This window comes from Ammospiza nelsoni, chromosome 11 (assembly GCF_027579445.1).
Source record: "Ammospiza nelsoni isolate bAmmNel1 chromosome 11, bAmmNel1.pri, whole genome shotgun sequence".
NCBI classification, from domain to species: Eukaryota; Metazoa; Chordata; class Aves; order Passeriformes; family Passerellidae; genus Ammospiza; species Ammospiza nelsoni.
The window spans coordinates 18009677-18030437 of record NC_080643.1 but is presented as its reverse complement, the minus strand read 5'-3'; the positions used below and the strand labels follow the sequence as shown (position 1 = coordinate 18030437).

Genomic DNA, 20761 nt, shown 5'->3' with positions numbered 1-20761 from the left:
TAACTTGTCTAGGTCCCTCCTGCTTCAATGCTTTCCTGCCAGTGAATTTAGAAATAAAATATCTACATCTAAATAAAATAGAGATAATGAATCTAAATAAGATAGAATAAATCTAAATCTAAATAAGACAGAGATAGTAAATCTAAATCTAACTAGGATAGAGAGAAGAAATGTAAAGTAAAATAAGACAGAGATAATATATCTAAAACTATATCTATATATCCAATATCAATATATCTATATATATCTATAACTATATCAATATATCTAAAATATATCTAAGATGGAGAGAACAAACTTAAAGAAGTCTTTCATCTTTCATGTAAAGTTTAAGCCTGGGATCATAAACTAGATTTCCTCTTTCTTGTTCCTTCATTTCCATGTCTTTCCTGGACTAGTTACAGAGAGTCTTCCTGCTGGAATGGTGTCACAGGCATCTTTCATGAAAAATCTTTTCTTCAGGATTTTTCCTCCTGAGAAGCTGAGAAGCCTCAGGAACAAAATGTAAACATTGATTATCTGCTGCTGTGGAATGCAACAGGTGGATCTGTGATTGTTCTCATGTGGTTGTTTTGAATTAATGGCCAACCACAGCCCAGCTGGCTTGAACAGAGAGTCTGAGCCACAAACCTTTGTTATCATTCTTTCTTTTTCTATTCTTAGCTAGCTTTCTGATTAAATCCTTTCTTCTATTCTTTTACTATAGTTTTAATATAATATATATCATAAAATAATAAATCAAGCCTTGTGAAACATGGAGTCAGATCCTCGTCCCTTTCCTCATCCTCAGACCCCTGTGAACACGGTCACAGAATGCTCTGATATCTGAAAAGCTTTAGAATCATTAAAAGTCTGTATTTTAGAAACAGTAGAAAATAAAACCTGACAGGGAACCCTCAAATAAAATTAAAATCTCCTCACAATAAAAAATAACCCTAAAATTCCTGTCCCTACTGTGAGTTAGCAAAGAGACAAGGAGAGCACAACTCCTGGGGAGCATCTACTGTACACAAAGCAACCAGGTCACGGGGTTTGGAGCGGAGTGAGGTGGGAGCAGAGCCTGGGGAGGGGCACAGGAGCTGAGTCTGAGGCGACTCTGGCTAAGTTGGCATCTCTGAGGGTCGGGTGCAGTAAGAATTCACACTCACGCCCAGCCGCAGCAGCAGAGGTGCTGGTAGGAGAGGAAAGAGCATTGGATAACGATACGTGACTAGGGCTAGAAATATTGGTTACATCCTGGGTCTGGCTTGTGACGGAGGACTGTCTCCTGAGAGCCCCCTGAAAGGAAGTGCCACTCTTGAAAGTATTGACTACTTCGATCTGTAACGGAGGAAAGAACGAGACAAGTTGCTTAAAGTATGGACACAGTTGCATAAGTGACAGGAATAATCATGAAAAACAACAAATCAACCGTGCGCGCGCTTCTACTCCAGCTGGAATCCAGGTGCCCACTTTGCAGGGTTTTTAGAAATTATTCAAATTTTCTGTCTGGATAAAATGAGGCAGCTCTGTAGGAGGCAGTGGAGCTGCATCACTTTAAACAAGTAGAAGATTTGAAATAACAGGGTTTTTCTTAAAGTTGAAACCGTTTTATTTAGAGGTAAATAAAATCAGCTGGAAGACTTGATGTAACTAATCTCCACTCTTTTTTTTCCTACTGAGATTCAAATTATGCTGTTATGTCTCTCCAGGGGGAGAAAAATTCAGTCATTCAGTTGGAATTTGGGGGATGGGGCTGGGGATGACACTCAAGCAAAACAGAAAAACTTTAAAATTCAATATATTACTCTATTTTGTCTACAAACCCAGGGCTGTCAGTGCACTAGTTTGATAAAATAATTCTTCCATTATTTTATCTGACTTTTTCTGTAATGAAAATTTGTAAAAATTTAGCATTGTGATAAAGAACGTTGGGGTTTTGTAACTGGAGATTTAAAAGTATTAATATTTTATCTTTATACAGAGCACTTAAAAGCACCTAGAAAATGATGTGGAACTGGATTGACTATTGCAGCAAATAACATGACAATTTTCCACTTATTTTCATATTCCTGCTGTATTCCCTGTTTGACAGACCCATCCTGAGCACCTTCCTTTTCCTCCCCACCACAGAGGAGGAGTTAAAAACAGAGCTGAGGATTTCAAGGCATCCTTTGGCACCAGTATAAACCCATAAAAAGCAGGCTCTGGGTACAGATGGAAAGCCAGGAGTAAATCCCAAAAATCCCTACACCCCAAAATGTCCCCTGTGTTTCATCAGCGCAACCACAACAGACAAAGCAGTGGAATATCCACGGGAGGAATTCAACCAACCACTTGTTTGAAGTAACCCACTGGTACCAGACCATGCCACCCACATTTCTGGAGATTCCCAGCCTAGAAAGAGGTAAATTGGTGGCATTTTTATCAATTTAAACAGCACACATCTTGGTGAAAACCCTCCCAAATTTTCCAAGTGGGAAGCACTAGAATGAATTTATGATTTTCTGCTGTGGTCAGACTTAGAATAAACCAAATTGTATCTTTAATAATATGAATGTTTTCGCTCCCTTAATCTTGTCTTTGGTAATCATCATTTATTTTCCTGTGTGTTTTTATGGGAATAATCTACCACAGCCAGCTGGAAAAGGGATGCCATGTTACTTTTGTGCAATTATCGCAGTGAATTTTCCTCCACAAAGCCCAGGTTTGTTCTGTCTGAGCCCTGGTGCCATTTCTCTGTGCACACCCAGGGCTGGGCAGTGTTCAGCAGTCCCCACAAGGTTGGAGAGCTTTGGTTTTGGCAGCAGAATTACATGTCCAGTGCAAATCTCACAGTGAATCCGAGGTAAATCACAGCAAATAAAATGTGAGGTGAGTTTGCACGTGGGGCAGGGCACGAGGGGATCCTCAGCTCAGGCTCATGGAAACACCACATGGCTCAAACCACTGGTGATGTGGCTCAGTAAATACTCACCTGGAATGCTCTACAAAAGTGGAATTAAATACAGATCTTGGCTTCTCAGGGTCTAACCCATGTGACAGAGCACTCTTCAAGAGAGACCATTCAAAAAAGACTCTAAAGACTCTCACTGAGGGCATGAAATGAGTATTTCTGTGCTAAACCCTGAGATGTGCAAAAGCCTTCCTGAGCAATTGAGAGCCTTTGGTGCAAGAGTGAAAAGATGAGGGAAGATCTGTATTTAATGGTTTCTTCAGAGAAGAAGAATTACAGCCATGTAATTTGCTTTTCTCCTGAAGAAATGAACTCCAGCTGTTCATGGATATAATTCCTGGTGGGAGGATGACAACCTCCCCAGAATCCTAAAAGCTGAACATACAGGGCTGTGCTCTGCCTGAAGCCAAGGAAGAAGAGAAGAACTTGGCCCAAAAGTTTATCCTCTCCAAGCAGAAAATAACAAAGAAGAAAAGAACTCATGGAAATAAATAGTGCATTTTGAATTAAGATGGAACCTTTTCATGACAAAGGAATGCATTTATTTAGAACAATTCAAGCTGCTCAAGAGGAGAAAGGAAATAAAAATTCATAAGTTTAAAAAATTTCCAACACAGTATAAGATGCAATCATGTTTTGATTATAGGCCTTCAGGTAGAGAAAAAATACTGTCCTACATTTGAAGCTTATCCATAAGGTTGACATTTTTCACAGCTGTCTCATTTTTATCTATGTTTTATACTCTAGAAGATCCAATGTTTTAGGTGTGCACAGCAAATAAAAACATCAGTGATTAGCAATTAAAAAAAAAAAAATCTGATAGTAGCAGAATAGTCCTGGCAGAACAGATACTTCTTCCTGATTTTTAACACAGAACAGATTTGCAGAAGCATTTCTGTTGTCATTTATGTGAGTAGGACCCAGGTATCATTCCCCTAATCTCCAAGCAGGATATTAATTTAAAAATTAAAAAAAAAAAATTAAAAAGTGAAAAAAGAAAAGCCACCTTTCTGTAAGAAATACAACAGTTTTCATTCCAGTTAGATGGGGCTACTATGAGGTTTTCTATATTAAAAGATACATGGAAACCATAAGATGAGGTGCTGGCTTTTTATGCAAATTCATAACCTCTTGCCAGGAGTGACTTTCACTGCTGTAAGGTCTGAATTGGTTCAAAAGAAAAGTTTTCATGTTTTCTACATGAAAACTGAAGGGTGAAAAATGCAGTCCAGCACCTCTCTGTGGTTTTTAGCATCTGAAAAGGAACAATCTTTAAGCAGCAGTTACCCTGCCACCTGTATTTTTTTCAGATTTTCCTTTTATTCTCAGAACATTCCAGGCATTTGTTTCCCACCTGGAGCAGATAAAGCAAACTGAATTTCAGGATGAATGAAGCAGAAGAGGAAAGAATCAGGCTGGGGGTGTAAAATTCTGACAAACATAAGAAGTTTTTGAGCCTCCACTTCAGAATGTTTCCACTCTCAGATGTGAGGGAAGTAGAGAATCTTTCAATACACAATCAAAAGAGGTGAGATGCATTTTTTTTCTCTGTTTTTTTACTCAGATTATCAGGTCTGGCCTGAAGGTGAACTTGGTGAACTTCCCAAAGGCTGTTACACCTGCCAAGAGGGTGTGATCACTTTTGTCTTCCTTCAGAACAAAGAATTTCTGAGAAAGGCCACAAAAACTTGGGGAAAATTGCAGAAAACTGTTGGAAAGTCCCATCTTTATGCAATTTTAGATCCTCCTCGAACTTGCATCTCTAAGCTAAAACATTTGTGAAGTTTCACCACTCAGTGGCCATCTGAGAGAGCTTTCCAGGAAGGAAACTCTTCCATTCAGAGAGGGGGAGCTCACATCCCTCCAGAGATGCCCTACTGGATATTTATCAGAGATTCCTTATTGGATATTTATAAGACAACAAAACATTTAAATGAACAAAAGGAGGCCAAAAAGAGCATCAGAAGTTGATAGCCAGTCTCTGGCATAGTTTTGTGCATTTTTCATACACCTTTCTTTCAAAGATGCATGTCTTCACAGAAACAGAAAATTCCCAGGGAAATCCCTCCTCTGGTGCCTTGGGTTGAACCTTCTGTTTGAGAGAGGATGTAGATGAAAAATCTCTTTAACACTGCAACATCTCTTTTCAGTTTGGATGGGTTTCAAAGGGAGCACTCCAAGGAAGAAGTGTTGGTTGTCTGAAAACAACACCCAGCCTGTTGTGGGTTCTTTGCTTCAGCAGTGAAGGCTTTGCTGGGAGCTGGGGCCACGTGTCCAAGAGTGACTGAAGAGAAAATAAGGACAAATAATCCAATTTACAGCACAAGTGTGGAAACTGGCGTTGTTAGGATTGAATGACCAATCAGAGTGCCATCCTAATCTGCCATCCCCAGAGGTATAAAATGAGGGGATGCTCTACCTTCTTCTTCCCATCTCCAGGAGTGCATCAGACAGCAGAGGATTCCTGTAAATCCTCCCAGGGATGCTAAAGGCATCCCAAACTTTTCCAGGATATCTTCTTTTGCTGGCCTCCTGAGAAATGTGTTATAAGGGAATGAATCCACCTGGATGGGCCCCACACACAGCAAGGATCAAATTTGATCTTAGTCCATCACTCTCCACTGCACACCTGGGCACTGCTTTGGAATCTGTTGGCCCATTTTCTTTTTTTTTTTTTTTTTTTTTTTTTTTTTTTTTTTTTTTTTTTTTTTTTATCCCACAAATGTGAAATGGATGCAAAAAATTCAAAGTCATTGAGTAAATAAAATGAGAAGAAAAATCACAGAGGTCTCTTGGCAGAGATGAGGGAGACATCCTACCAGAGGTGCTTCTACAACTAAGAGCAGAAAGGAAACCAAGATGGATGTTAGCAAAGAGACATAATTAATGTTCATTTGGGTTTAAGTAGCAGAAAACAATCATTTCTCTGTGAATTAAGTGGACAAAGAGATGCAGAACTAAAAACTACCTCTCAGACTAGAAAGAGAACTGGAATGTTGTCATTTGCTTTGTGTTGCTCCAAGTTGTTTACACTCACCCCAACCAGAAAGACATCCTGACAGAAGTGCCAACAGGCAACACTCCTCCTACAGCCACCAGGGAGAAAAGAATGCACATTTAGAGGTCATCTTGCCCTGAAGATCACCTGCACCTGGGCACTTTTGTCACAACTGAAATTTGAATTTTCTCTAGTGATGAGCGCTCTTGACTCAATGGAGTCAAGACACACAAGCTCAAAGCTGAAGATCCATATTTAATCACTTAGCACAGAACCCTGGGAACTCCCCCAGCTTTTAATCTCTCTACATTTTATGCTCTGCAGATGCAGCCAAGAGACCCCACTGCCCTAATTTGGCTTCTTTCCATCATTTTTTTCCTAAATTCATGGCTGCATCTTCCCCCCTCCCAAAAAAAAAGTATCAATTTGTAGATGTGAAAAAGCAGAATGTGCTGTTTATTTCGGATGAAGACAAAAACCCCAAATCTTCTGAGACAAAAATGTTCTTTAGAAGATTCTTTCAAGAAAAAAAGAGATCATTTCCTTAATTATTCACCTCTTTTTCTTGTCAGGCTCATGTAAAACACGCACATCTGATGTGGTGATAGCTGTTCTCTGCTGCAAGCTGCCAGAAATACTTGATCTTAGAAAGATCAAGCAGAGCACACCTGAGTGCAATGAAACACTTCACTGCAATGGAAAAGGCAAAATACTTCACATGATTTTCTTCAGCACTCCAGGACAAATTTCACAGCTCCTTAACCTGCACTATATTTAGCACCAGGATTCACTGCAAAGGTCTGGTATATTAAAAAATGCCGTGGATTTTTGAGTTTGGCAAAAGTTAGGGGAAGATATTTCTCAGGAATCATTCCAAATAGCCAACTCTTACATCTCAATATTTAATGGCTGCTTAATTCCTACTAAAATCCAGAACCACATTTTTCATTACCTAATGGGAAATAAAATCAATCCCTTTTAATCGTGATCGATGTGTGGCAGTGCCAGAACTGAACAGATTTATATTTTTAATCAAATTGTGCATCATACTTCAAACTCAATTTCAATTATTCTGTTAGTGCAGCAATGGCAGTAACAATGGTTTGTTGGGTTTTTTTTGGAGCAAATCAAGCAATACATTTTAGAAAGCTTTCATAACATTCTGCGAGCTGACGTTGGCCAAGCAGCACAATTTCATGAGCTTTCATCTCTCTGGGAGAAAAAGAACATCCAGTCATGGTATTCCCAAATCACAGATCCCTGGTTTTGCATTTTATCCCTTTATATCTTTGCAGTTTATCTCTTCTGCTGCACACACCCCCTTTGCTCAGTTCCCTTATTTTGTTTTTCATGTTTTTCCTTCGAGAGCAATTAACCAGTGCCATCCTCCACACACACAAACACTCTGTGGCTTTCCTTTTAATGTTATTTTGCCTTGATCCCACATTAATCATTTCTTTGGCTGTTTCTAGACCTTGTGGGCATTCATTTTTAGCATACCTGGGTTTGGATTCTGTTGAGCCCTCGGAACCAGAGGATTTGTCCACGTCGGAGTTCTCTCTCTGCATGATCTATTTCTTCAACATCTTCATTGAGCTCTTCCTCAGGGACCTCCTCCTTCTCAGTGAGCCTCCCTGCCTCCTTTAAAAACTTTAGCCTACTTGTTGGGATGGTTGCAATGACCTAAAATTATAAAAAAGTACTGAAAACATAAGCCTCATGCAAGAGCAACAGCATAACAATCTGCTAATTACAGAGTAATTAGAGTAATCATATTTTAGTAAGGTCTATAAAGGTGAGCTAAGCCTGCTCCTAACTGCACTTTGTACTTGGACAACTCCATTTTGGTCCCAAAAACATTTAATTTACTTTGTAAACAATTAGCATGACTTGCACCACTAAACCACAGTGTGGAGCAGGTTTCCCAAGGCTGGGAAAAGACTTATCAATAAAAGAAATTGAAAATAAAACAAGATGGATATATTTCAGTGTAAAAAAACTTAAGCAAATTGATAGCTCTGCAATTAGAGTCTGGGAATTTGTATGGTAATGGGAGGTGAAAATTCATTGCATCTCCTGCTGATAAACCTTCTCACCATCCCTTGGTTCATGGATTCAGCTTCCCTTTGTTCCAGCAGCTGGAATGCTTTCCTGGCATTTATCAAAATTGAGATTTCTGAAAGGTGTGAATCTGGTGGTTGGATTTCTCACAGGGCTGTCTCTCACTCTGTGTCCTTACCACCAATAAATTCTGATTAACTTAACCCCTCTCCTCATTCTGCTTGCCCACCCAAGTGGTCCTTGGAAGTAACTAATGCAGGTGAATAATCTTTAAAAATTGCAGAAACTGTAGCTGGACAATTATTTTAAATCCATTTCACTGTTACCCTGTTGGGCAGTCATTTTCTCTTTGTTCTGATTCCTTGCATAAAACCAGGAGCAAATCATGGCAATTTAAACAAGACATTACCTGGAACACACTGAATGCTTAAATCAAATCTCCTGCAAAGCAAATTTTTAAACCCACTTAGCAAAAAAACTGCTGCAATTTTCTTTTTTGTCTTCATTTCAGCAGCGAGCAACCACAACTGTGAAGCTCAGATGTATGAAAAATGAAGAGAGAACCAAGACAGCTGCCAGAAAATTGGTGAGGAGGGCTTTGGAAAACTGGAATGGATGCAGTGAAGACACATGGAAATGTTTTGGATATTTTGAGGGTGAAAGCAAACCTCTGGGTTTGCTGAGGGTCTCCTTGAGCTTCACAATCCACAAGGCAAATTTTATTATAATGTTTTAAAGACAGATTAAAAAAAAAAATAACCAAATCAAACCCAGTTTCTACACTACTATAAAAACTTTTTAAAGGGGAGTTGAAAAACAAGATGCAAACCCGGATAATTAATGGTGTGGCACGAGCAAAGACAGAACAGGAGAGAAAAAAAGGGGGAAATGCTCATCAATTAAATACTTACTGAAAGTCCTTCAGCCTCCCAGCTTTCAAACTACAATGCCAGCACTCTACAGAGAGAAACTACTGCAAACTCTGGGATCTGATGAAAGTGATGGTGATAAAGGATTTTTAAACCAATATTCATAAAAATAACTCATCTGGGTCAGAATTGTGTGTGACAGAATGTTCCTCTCTTGCAGCACCTCAAGCCAATGATGAGACTCTGCTTTAATTCTTTCCTTAAGGTGTTTACATGGCTTTTTTATTATTTATTTATTTTCTGTATCTGCCAACACCCACCCAGTTCAGGACAGAGACTCAACAGATGCAGATTAAAGAACTAGATAATATTCCCAGAAAAATGATCACAGTTTTAATAAGTGATCAATAATTCTGGGATGGGATATGAAATACTTTAGAAAGCCTTGGTTTTCAGAAGGGATGGGAGCTGCTAGAAAACCGTCCCTCAAATTGACTTGCTGAAAACTTCTCCTTAAATTCCTTTCAGAAGTGCCTGCTTTGACACCCAAACTCTGAAATCTTGATTGCCTTTCATGGCTCACCAGAACAGCGGGTTCAGCACATGGATTAAAAAAAAAAATACGAATAACAAATTTGTTTTGTGCTGAATGAGTCAGAGCAGCAAAGAAAAGGCTGAGACAGAAGAGAAGCATCACTACTAAAGGAAAAGAATTCTCTCTCACTGAAGAGCTCCATGAAAAAGGCCTTGCCACAGACTGTAAATCATGTAAATATGGACATAATTGATTGGTTTTAGCCTCCTATTTTCTTTTCTTGTCACTAAATATTGACCACAAGACAGATATTTTTTCCCTCTGTATTTGCTGTCTTTGCAGCAATAAAACTGTGGAGGTGTTCCAATACCAGATTTAATTTAATGTCTAAGGTCTCACAATAAACCTGGGAAACCTGGGGCAAGTAAAGTGAAAAAAAGATGCTGATATTAGTATTAGTTCTTGGTGGTTATGTAATAACCATGGATAACAAAATTTAGAAGCCAAAAAATTTGATCAAAGGCTGTGGGAAATTGCCACGGCTGAATGAAGCAGTTTAGATTCTTCTCCCTCTTCCTGTTTGACTTCCCCTTTCTCCAAAAATTAGTATATTTTCCAAGCAGTAAGGAAAAAAACACCCAATAAATCCTTCCTTTTTGAGATTATCAAACTGATTTTAGGTCTTCCTCCTGCAAGGCCTTAAGTAAAATCCTGACCACTAGTAATAATTACAGCAGAATCATCTAATTTCAGCCAGATATGCACTAAAAGCTGTTCTGATTCTGAGCTTATTTCTAAGAAAACTGAGGCCAAACTGCCAAAAAAAGTTGGGGTTTTTTTCCCGGAAGAGAACAAATAATCAGAATTGCAAGCAAGCATTTATTCACTACAATTCCAGTAGAACCACAGCAGAATTCAATTGCAGTGAGCAATTTCTTGACTCTTCATAGAGGCAAACTGTGGATCTACAAATGTCTTTACATCTGAGAGAAAAAAAATGTAACTTCACATTTCTCTTTACTGCACCAGGTGGCAACAACTTAAATATCATTAGTGCATTCAGAGGTGAAAAAATATTGTTATTATGAACTTTGCAACCTGTGTTTGTACATAAAAGAACAATGTAGAATGTTAACAATACTGATTGTTCCTGTATTATCACTTCCAGAGTGTTAATCACAATTTGTTTAATATCATCTCATTGATATTTGTTTCTTCATCAATATATAATTCTATATTAGGCAATAATGACAGAGGATATGGCAGAAATTGAAAAGGACATATTAATTTAATTGCCATTTTCTACAAGTATTAAAGGCAAAAAAATTTTTTTTTTGTGCACTCCCTCTTTCATCCTTCACACAGAATTAGGTGGATGGAGAATCAGAGCAGAAATATTTTGAAGGCACTGGAATTTTTCCTATGACCATAGCCAGAATGACAATTTCAGCAAGGGAATGAGTTGCTTGACCTAGAACTGGAACTTCATTTCAGCTCCAAAACTTTGCCACATCCTACAGGAGGAATTCTGTTCCAGGAAAGGTCACAGTGCATTTGCCTTTGCTGCCATTTTTTTTTTTTTTTTGTGACTAAAAGGCTGAAGTTGTGACTCAACATCCTTCACAAAAAGGCCTAACTGAAGATGGCCCTGGTGACAGCACACCCTGCTAGAAAGGAAAGATTTGAAAATTAACAAAAACCCCCAAAGGAACAGAGGGATAAATTATCCTCTCTAATAAATATCTCCTTGAAGCTCTCAGAAAGCACCTTGGGTTTCAGTGAGGGCTGCACTGAGAGAGGAAATCACAGGAATATCAGCAATATCACACCTTTGAATGTGCAGCTTCCTGAATGCTTACCTGACCCCACACCAGCTCTCCTAATCCAATAAATACACACCACATCCACTGGTCCAGCTGCAGGGGAGAACAGCTGAAGGGTTTTCCTCCAAACTGGACAATCACTATCTACAAAGAGAAGCACAAGGGAAAAGGGGTCAATTTTTCAGGGAAAAAAGGCAAAAAACCGAAAGCAAACACAACCAGATCAAAAAAAAAAAAAAAAAAAAAAAAAAGAAAAAAGCTGCATCATTTTTGGTCCTAAAGAAACCCCATCAAACCCCACAAACCTCTGCATCCCCAATTAGAAGTGAGAGAAAGAAATAGCAGTTCAGGCTGAATTTCCTCAGCCTCATATTTTACAGTGGTCAGATATGAATGGTCAGGAAAAAAGAGAAAAAGAGAACAGGACAGTCCCCATGTGCTCTCCCAGCTCCTGATTTTTTGGATTTATTGACTCTGATCCAGTTCATTTTGGAATGTCCATTGCAAGAGAGGCTTTTCCCTCTGAGTAACATTTTATTGTGTATTTACAGATGTGCATCAAGGAGAGACAGAGGGTACAGAAAATTCTAGATCTGTTGGAGGAAAGGGGTGGAAAAACCCCACACCTTCAGCAAGATGGCTACACACAGAGTCTGAGCAGACTGAAAAGGTCTTGCTAACTGAAAATCAGGTATTACTGATATTTCTTGTTAATATTGCTGCTACAAAACTGGGGACCTGAAAATCACATCCAGAGATTTAAATTGCCCAAGTTTAAATTGTCCAAGTGATCATGATTTTGAATTAGATGTTAAAGACAATCACTGTGAAGTTCTGCTCCTATCACTGCTGCTCTTCCTCCAATATTCAATTTATTGAGGAATTTCCCTTTTTAAATCACTGTAGTTCAAGCTCAAACTGCTCTTTCCTCCTCCTTCCTCCTCCCAGGAGAAAGGTGCCAATGCTGAGCTGCCACTGCAGAGCTGAGCAATAACAACAAGATAAAAATAGATTTCCAAATTATAATATAAAATTGTATCAAGTACAGGATGGATGCCAGAAAAAGAATGGATGCAGGAGCAGAAGGAGGAATTCTTAATGAAGAAAAATTTGGGGGAAATGTGTATTACTGTGTTCAGCAAAGTCAGGAGGAACATGAGGAATCACAGTCCAGGGGCATCATTGCTGGGAATATTGAGCAGCATTGGGCAGTGACATTGAACAGAAGAACAGTTCAGCATCCGCTGTTTGAAGGTAATTTGTCTTTTCAAGGAGTAATAAATAATTGTAAAATGCTTTGTTGGAATGGTATTAAACAATTTCTTCTTTAAAAAACAGTTACAATATCAATGATGGCTGTTATTATTGTACATGCTAAGATTAATTTAAGAATTAACCCAGTTGTAAGGATCAAAATTTCTGTTTTATTAGCATGGCTACATAACATTTTCCATTACTAACACTTGCATTGATTGAGAAAATGCACAAAACCAGGTGGTTTACTCTTAAATGGGCCTCCTGCAGCACTTAGATTTAAAATTAAAGAAAAAAAAGAAAACATGGAGAAAAAAATCCCCAACAACTTTGTGTTTGATTTTTTTGAGTGGATTTGTGATGATTTGAGATGAACAGCAAGTGATTCTTGCCCAGAGCTTTACCTGAATAGCAAAGGTGCCCAGGACAATAGTGCAAAAGATGGGGTTTCTGAAGATGCCGTCGAAGACGTTCCTCTCACCGTGGATCTTGCGGGCGTTGATCTCGTTGAAGAGCTGCATCATGACAAAGGTGTTGAAGATGATGGTGTAGTGCTCAGAAGGAGGAGAGTGAAGAGGGGCGTTCCTCCCACTGTCAATCTTAAACATTTTCTCACCTAGGTGTAAGACAGAAAGAAAAGTTTCCTCTAGAATGAATCAAACCAATTTGTATTCCACTTGTAATCTTCAGCCTGTTGCCTTCTCTGCTCTGCTTTTTCTAGATAAAACTTTTCTTGCACCAATGAGCAAATCACATCTCAACTGAGCAAGAAGCTGTTCAAATGCTGACTTTTACCTAACAATACCTAACTGCTATCTAACACCTACACAACGCTGTCAGTCCCACTCTTACCTTTCCAAGTAGGAATTACTCTAAGCACTCAATTCTTTCAGGTGTAACAAAATCTTAATGTCATTGCCAGAGTGTTTCAATTTTCTACAGCGGTTAGAAGCCACCCCTCTTCATCAGGTTTTACCCATTTACTAGTCCAATAACTACTCCCAAGCACTGAAGGATATCAGTCACAAAATACACAGATTTTAAAGAGATTTGGGGTTGATCAGCAGCAGGCACTGCTGTTTAGTTTGGTAATTTGGCTTTCACTCATAGATCTGACCAAACAAAAAGCAAGACACAACCCATGATGAGTAACTAAAAATGTGGTGAGCTTTGAAAAAATAAAGATTTTTTTTTTAATGCCACAGCCTGACAGGACCAGACAGGGAATTCTGCATTTCTGATGTCTCAAAGACATTTATGTTTTGTATGTTCAAACACAGTGTATTTCTAAAAATAAAAAAGATAAAAATTTGATGTACTGGTCTCTGAAGAAACCTCCTACAAAAGAAAGGAATTATTATTTGACCAAAATAAAAATAATTCTCATTAATTTGAAATTTAATTATGGAGGCACTGAGTTTTGCACATCATGTCACTGCAAAGCTGAGTCTTGTGGAGTTTAGAAAGGAAAAGATTATTTCCAAGGCTTATCAGAAAATTGTCTGGGATGTGTCCTTCAAGGTACGCAGGAGTTTTCCAAAGAATCACAGGAGCAATTAGAATAGGGGAGGAAAGCCTGATTTGCTTTTCATCTGGCTCAGTATAAAATATTTTAAACCATAAAATTCATCAAAAAGCCATTCTAACTCTCCATAAAGTTCACAGCAATTCTTGTTCCAGGATGCATATCACATGAATTACCAAGAGTTTCTTCACTTGTTTTAGAGAACCTGAAATTCCAATTATCTAATGCAGATATTCTCAAAATTCACTGTAAATCTAACAATGTTAGAGATCACCTCACTTCAGAAACCTGGCTATTCTTTTGGTTTAATTCCATTCTGAACAGACCATTGCCTCCTCTGAGCATCCTAAATAAGCTGCCAGATGGCCATGAAGTGGACAAAGCTTTCACAATGGAGCTCAAAAACCTCCAAAAAAATCATAAATTTACATTTGCAGCTTTTCTGGAAGTCTGTGTATAAGAAAAAAAAAAAAGCCTGAAAGACAACACATGTGATTTAACAGCAACTACAAAGTGACAAGAAGACAATACCCAACTGAAAAAATCATCTGTCCTTTGAGAGGGTTCAGTTATTATTGTGGAGCAACAGAATCTATTATTAGCTCCTACTATTCCCTGCAGCAAGAAACATTTCTCCTCCTTCCCTGCCCTCTCCAAAATACAACCTATAAAAAGCATCCATTGCCAGCAAGGCCTGAAGAAGAATCCAGTAATCCAATAAATTAGACTTTTCGCCCCCTTTTAATATCCATTCCAGAAATTAAATGTCAAAGCACAGTATTATTTGTATCACTTAACACTGATTACTTACTTTCCATACCACTTAAGATCAACATTATTTCTGGACTGTGGACAACATTTTGCTCTTGGTAAAATGGATCTTGATTTTTATTGTGGTTTGTTTTAAGGGTTTTTTTAAATTTGCTTTTACATCCTTACTCACCACGACAAGCCTCACAATGAAATTTCAGTATAGAAGCAGCAGGGTGGACACTCCTATTACAGCATAACCTTCTATGCTGTATTTGGATACAAACTTCTGTCAAAGCCCAAACCTGTATTTTATGAGGGGAAAAAATCTCACTGAGGTCATTCCCAAGGTAACAATATATGGAAAGTGACTACAACATGACACCTTCTGTGCTTCCCATCCCATCAACCAGGATTCATAGAATCACAGAGTGACTGGGTTGGAAGAGAACTTCAAGATCGTGGAGTCCAACCCAGCCTCAACACCTCAACTAAACCATGGCACCCTAACACCTCAAATAAACCCTGGCACCCATGGAACAGGCCCTAACATCTCAAATAAACCCTGGCACCCATGGAACAGGCCCTAACATCTCAAATAAACCCTGGCACCCATGGAACAGGCCCTAACATCTCAAATAAACCATGTCACACATGGAACAGGCCCTAACATCTCAGATAAACCATGGCACACATGGAACAGGCCCTAACACCTCAGCTAAACCCTGGCACCCATGGAACAGGCCCTAACACCTCAAATAAACCATGGCACACATGGAACAGGCCCTAATACCTCAGCTAAACCATGGCACCCATGGAACAGGCCCTAACACCTCAATTAAACCATGGCACACATGGAACAGGCCCTAATAACTCAATTAAACCATGGCACCCATGTAGCAGGCCCTAACACCTCAATTAAACCATGGCACACATGGAGCAGGCCCTAAAACCTCAAATAAACTATGGCAACCATGGAACAGGCCCTAACACCTCAGCTAAACCATGGCACACATGGAGCAGGCCCTAAAACCTCAAATAAACTGTGGCAACCATGGAACAGGCCCTAACACCTCAATTAAACCATGGCAACCAGTGCCACATCCAGGCTTTTTTAAACACATCCAGAGATGGTGACTCTACCACCTCCCTGGGCAAGCCATTCCAGTACTTTATCACTCTTTCTGTGAAGAACTTTTTCCTGATATCCAAAATGAAGTTTAAGGATCACAAAGGCAGGCAATAAGCGCACATAAATTCATTACATTTAAAGCATTTTGACACTTCAGCCATCCAACCCAGCCCCTCGTGAGCTGAGCACCGAGCGTGGGCGAGCTCCTCACCAACAAAGAGCAGGGTGAAGATGAGGGTGAGCTGGTAGACGGCGTGGCCCAGGATGTTTTTCATCATGGTGCGGGAGATGAGTGGCTTGTTGCGGCCGTAGGGTTTGCGCAGCAGCAGCGCCTCGGTCGGCGGCTCCGTGGCCAGCGCCAGAGAGGCAAACGTGTCCATGATCAGGTTCACCCACAGCATCTGCACGGCCTTCAGGGGAGAGTCCTGAGGGGAAAAATCAAAAATGTTTGTATTTCCCAGGAAAAGCCTGGCTGGGGGTTCATTTTTTTCATGGGGCTCAGAAATCCCTGCATTGAGGAGCCTTCTTCTGTTGCTGGGACCCTTCTCCCTTTTGTATTTCCTTCTGCAGGACCAGGAGCACCCGAGCAGAGAGGAGAAATTATCTCCCTGAAGGCATTTCATCAGCACCATTTGCAACCACAAAACTCATACCAAGCATGGCAGTAACTCCTTCTAACACCTATTGCAATGCTCTCCTTTCCTTCATGCGTCGTGCTTGAATTTTCAGCTGAAATTAGATATAACTAGAGACCCCAAATTTCTCTCGTGGAAGAATCATTATATTATTAAACAGATTAAAAAGTAACATTTCCTTTATACTAAAACCTACCTTTCTTTCATTTTTTCAGAGACAGCTTGAAATTATAAAAAATTTATGGAACAATTATGGTGAGATTGTGATACATTACACTTAAATAAGAGCATTAAAAGTAGTGACATAATTTAAAAAAAAATTTGATTTAAAAAAATCTGAAACTTATTAAACTATATCAAATGTGCAAAAGCAAGACAACCTATTCTTTTTTACTAAAAGGAAAGCCTATTTGGCACTATAGAAATGGGATGAAAAACCCCAAATACCGGTATTTGATGCAGGCTGTGGTTTTGGAAGCAGCTCTCCAGTCACTAGAAGGAGCTCTTTCCTCACACAATCCCATAAAGTCTGTGGTCATAATACAGAGGACTGCAGGTCATGTTTAAAAACCCCAAAATTAACTAAATAAAGCAAAGTTACACAGATCTCAGGAGAATGCTGGACAATCCTTAATGAAGTCATGATGTGTAACTCTCTGGGGCAGCTGTGAGGAGACAGCAATGTTTCAAGGAGCCAGGGGAGGAAAACCAAAAAAAAACCAAACTCCTGTGCCTTTAGACTGTATAAAACAGGCAGCATTAGCAAGGTCTGCTTCCTGTTCCAAACAGACAATTTTTATGAGGGAAAAAAGAATCACCAAAGTAATAAGGCATCAACATGACAAATTTCATCATGAAATTGAGTTACTCTGCTGTGTGAAAGCTGGGAGAGGCAGCACTATTTTTATGTACTTCATTACCATGGTGCTGCAGCAATGAAACCAAAACAATGTAGAGGACAGGATACAAACAAGAGAAAAGCCAACAAAACTCCCTGAGAACTCTGCCCATTTCTTCAAAGGGTTAAATGTTCATTTTTAATGAAATACCATAAAAGAACATGCATTCAGTATCCCAAGGACTGATAGAAAACAAGAGTAAGTGCTTTGGTCTCTTGAGCATCTGGTTTAGATTTCAACTCTCCCTTGAGATAAAATATCATTTGCCCTTAAAAACACATTTCTAACACATTTACACAGATTTTGATGCATTTCATTCATTAAAAAAAAAAAAAACAACAACAATTTTTTGGGTTATTCAAAGGGATGGAGAAAAGCAACCACCCGTTTCTCAGTCTTACAGGTTGGGCTCATCACAGCAAGGAGGACAATTAGCATTAATAGATTCTTGACCTCTTGGTTATGGGTTGCATTAACTGAGCTTATGTGGAGAGCTCAGCTCACTCATTTGAAATGCAGCTGCAGAAACAGGAAATGTCTTTGTCTTTAAAGGTGACTAAAAAACTAAAGGTGATCAGGACAAACTTCATCCCAAATTGAGGCTTCATTCATTTTTATTAACACTAATGGCTCCAACAAAGAGAGTACTTGCAGTAAAAAGCAGTTTGTGGCTGGGGCTCACAGACCCTCGAAGGGACACAGGTAAAAAGGAAAACATCTTTTCTGCTGAAGAATTTTCCTTATCATGTTTTTGCCTGTCTCATTCATAAGTTTGAGCAAGCTCCTCTGCTTTGATCTGTTACAAAAACTCAATTTCCACTTCACACGCTGAATTCTCTGTCAATGAAACCAAATTTCCCTGTTAGATTTAATAGATGGAGTCAGAGATTCAGGTGTCTATCAGAGCCTGCCATATTCCCAGCAGAACAGGAAAAGCAGGGTATTTCAGTCTCTAAATCACACAACTGTAATTGGCAGTCATCAGTTTTGGCAACAACATGTTCTCACCATTTCACACTGCCAATCACCTTGGGTGGCTGTGGTGCCCCTAATAATTATCTATTATTGGCAGTGCTACACTGCTCAGTGGAGTGTGAGAGCTCATTCCAGGCTGAAGCCAAAACATTAAATACACATTAGTCTGGGCAGGCAGTGGAATGAAATTTCCACTGTAACTCTATCTGATTTCTGATTAGTTGGTGGAAACTGAGGGAAATACATATCAGCTAAGGAGCTTAGGCTTCCACTGCAGATTTTAGTCACTCATGCAAGTGGGATGCAAATCAACCTTCTTTTCTTTGTGTTTTAGCCACTAACTGACCAACCAATAATTCTTCATTCCCTCTCTGAAAACTTTGGGGATGTGAACCACCCAAAATCACCACTTATTCATCAAATTCCTTTCACTTGACCTTGGAATAGGTTAGCCTTGGCCTAGAGGTAAAAGGAAAATGTCCCTTAAATCAAGTGATGTTACACTTCATCTTGGAAACACTTAAAAGTACAAATTGCCAAAGGCTGGAAATAAACTACAAATCTTTTGTGACATGCAGAGCCTCACAAATTTTAGAGCTTGTTACTTTTGATTTAGATGACAAGCTGCAAGGGAACAAAAAGGTATTTTCACCCTTACCTTTTTACTCCTGTTTGCCACAGAACACATGCAGGTATTCAGAAAAATGAGCATTTCTGGGAGTTGCCTTTCTATACATTAATGCAAAAAAAGTCCCTGTGCAGTAAGATCACACTGTCTGCTAATTGTATGGAAGTGGCATCCTCAATTCCATCCCCATGCCTTGCCAAAATAAAGCTAAACAGTACAGACTTTGATTTTACATTACAGCTTTTTCAAGTTTGCCTGTGCTATTATTTTAGAATTTGCCAAGTACAGTTCTGCAGTAAAACATTATAACCACATAAATTACTCCCTTTTACATGTAAGTATAGATCATCCTCATTTTTTTGAACAAGATCTGTAAAAACAATCAGTGATTCATGCAGCAGTTCATTGCTACAGTGCCTTTTAATTAACATTTAATTTTCCAAACATAATGTCCTATGGAGTCACTGTTTTCAGCTCCTAATGTCTGCTAAAACACCAAGTCTCTCACAAAGTGCAAGAATAATAATTTGAATGTAAAATGTTAAAACACAGCCTTTGTCTTCCCTTTTTTCAGTGCAAGCCTTTTGAAGAGTTACAATTGCCTCAACAGTTGGAGCCACAGACCGAACCTGGCACGGAGATAAACCCTCTTGTTTCATGGCTCCAGTAAAAAAAATGTTTCCATTTGACTGAGCTGCATTTTAAAATCTTCATTTTGTTCATAGCCAGATCACTGTGGACAGCTCCAAATGTAATGAGCTGATATCCTCTGGGTGCTGTGTGGTTTTTAGGGACAGGGAGAGGGGTGAGCCCATCCAGGGCCCTACAGGACATCCAGAGATGGGGAGCAGTGACTCACTGCAAGAACAAAACTCACAAGAATCGTAGGCAGAGCTCCAAAGAACCACCCTCACTGCATCAATCAGGGGCTCTGCAAAACTGTTATTCAGAGAATGAAGTCAGAATATAAAAGTTTGTAGCTCATAAATCCGCTGGAAAAACAAACAATGGGCTTGAGCTGAGGCAGTGGCTGCAGAAGAGAAAGAGCAATTCTGCACAAATTGGTCAAGACCACCACACCCTGACCACACTAAAAGTGTGCAGTGGGCACCACAGGGAAGGCAGCAAGACGGAACTGAGTTGGATTAATTAAAAATAAGGTGAAGGAGCCACACAAACCTCTCTGGGAGCAAGCCGAGGTGTGAACTCCTCTGGGGTCTGTGCACACACACAGACAGAGCTAAAACCACCCCTGCACCACAGACTGAGGCTCCTGAGTCACCTTCCCACCAGGGACTTCTCCAAGCTCTGCTTTCCTGGGTGACCCAGATCTCAGAGCCCCTTACATAATTACAGCCTCACAACACAGAAGTCCATTATTAGCTGAAAATTCAGATCTTGTGGCTTACAGATTGAGCTGCTGTAAACTGAAACAGGGCCCCATGTAAGTGAGATCTCTTGGAAGGGTGGTTGTGGCAGCAGCTGTGCTAGGCTTGTCAGCAGGTGACACTGGATCTGTAATTCTTATGCTGCTCAGAATATGGTTGCTGTCACCTTAACATGACTTCATGCTGGGAGCCAGGGGAGACAAGAGAAACTACCTTTTGCATTGGTCCTGTGCATAATGAATTCTTTGACCGCCCACTGTTTGTCCTGCATAAGCTTTATCTGGCACTGGAGCAGTACAGAGACATTTTGTACACATCACTATCCACTGGAACAGCAAACCAGAACAAAACAGA

The 20761-nt window shown here is 39.6% G+C and overlaps 1 protein-coding gene across 2 annotated transcripts in view; it reads right to left on the bottom strand.

Moving 5' to 3' along the window:
- The window catches only part of ATP2B2 (ATPase plasma membrane Ca2+ transporting 2), a 404082-nt gene that overhangs the window by 13594 nt on the left and 369727 nt on the right, over nucleotides 1–20761 (bottom strand). For both annotated transcript variants that reach the window (XM_059479819.1, XM_059479820.1), the window contains 4 exons: nucleotides 16094–16307; nucleotides 12880–13091; nucleotides 11258–11365; nucleotides 7434–7616 (listed from right to left, as the gene is read on the bottom strand). In XM_059479819.1, coding sequence (XP_059335802.1) covers nucleotides 7434–7616; nucleotides 11258–11365; nucleotides 12880–13091; nucleotides 16094–16307 — 717 coding nt within the window. The remainder of the gene's footprint in view (nucleotides 1–7433; nucleotides 7617–11257; nucleotides 11366–12879; nucleotides 13092–16093; nucleotides 16308–20761) is intronic.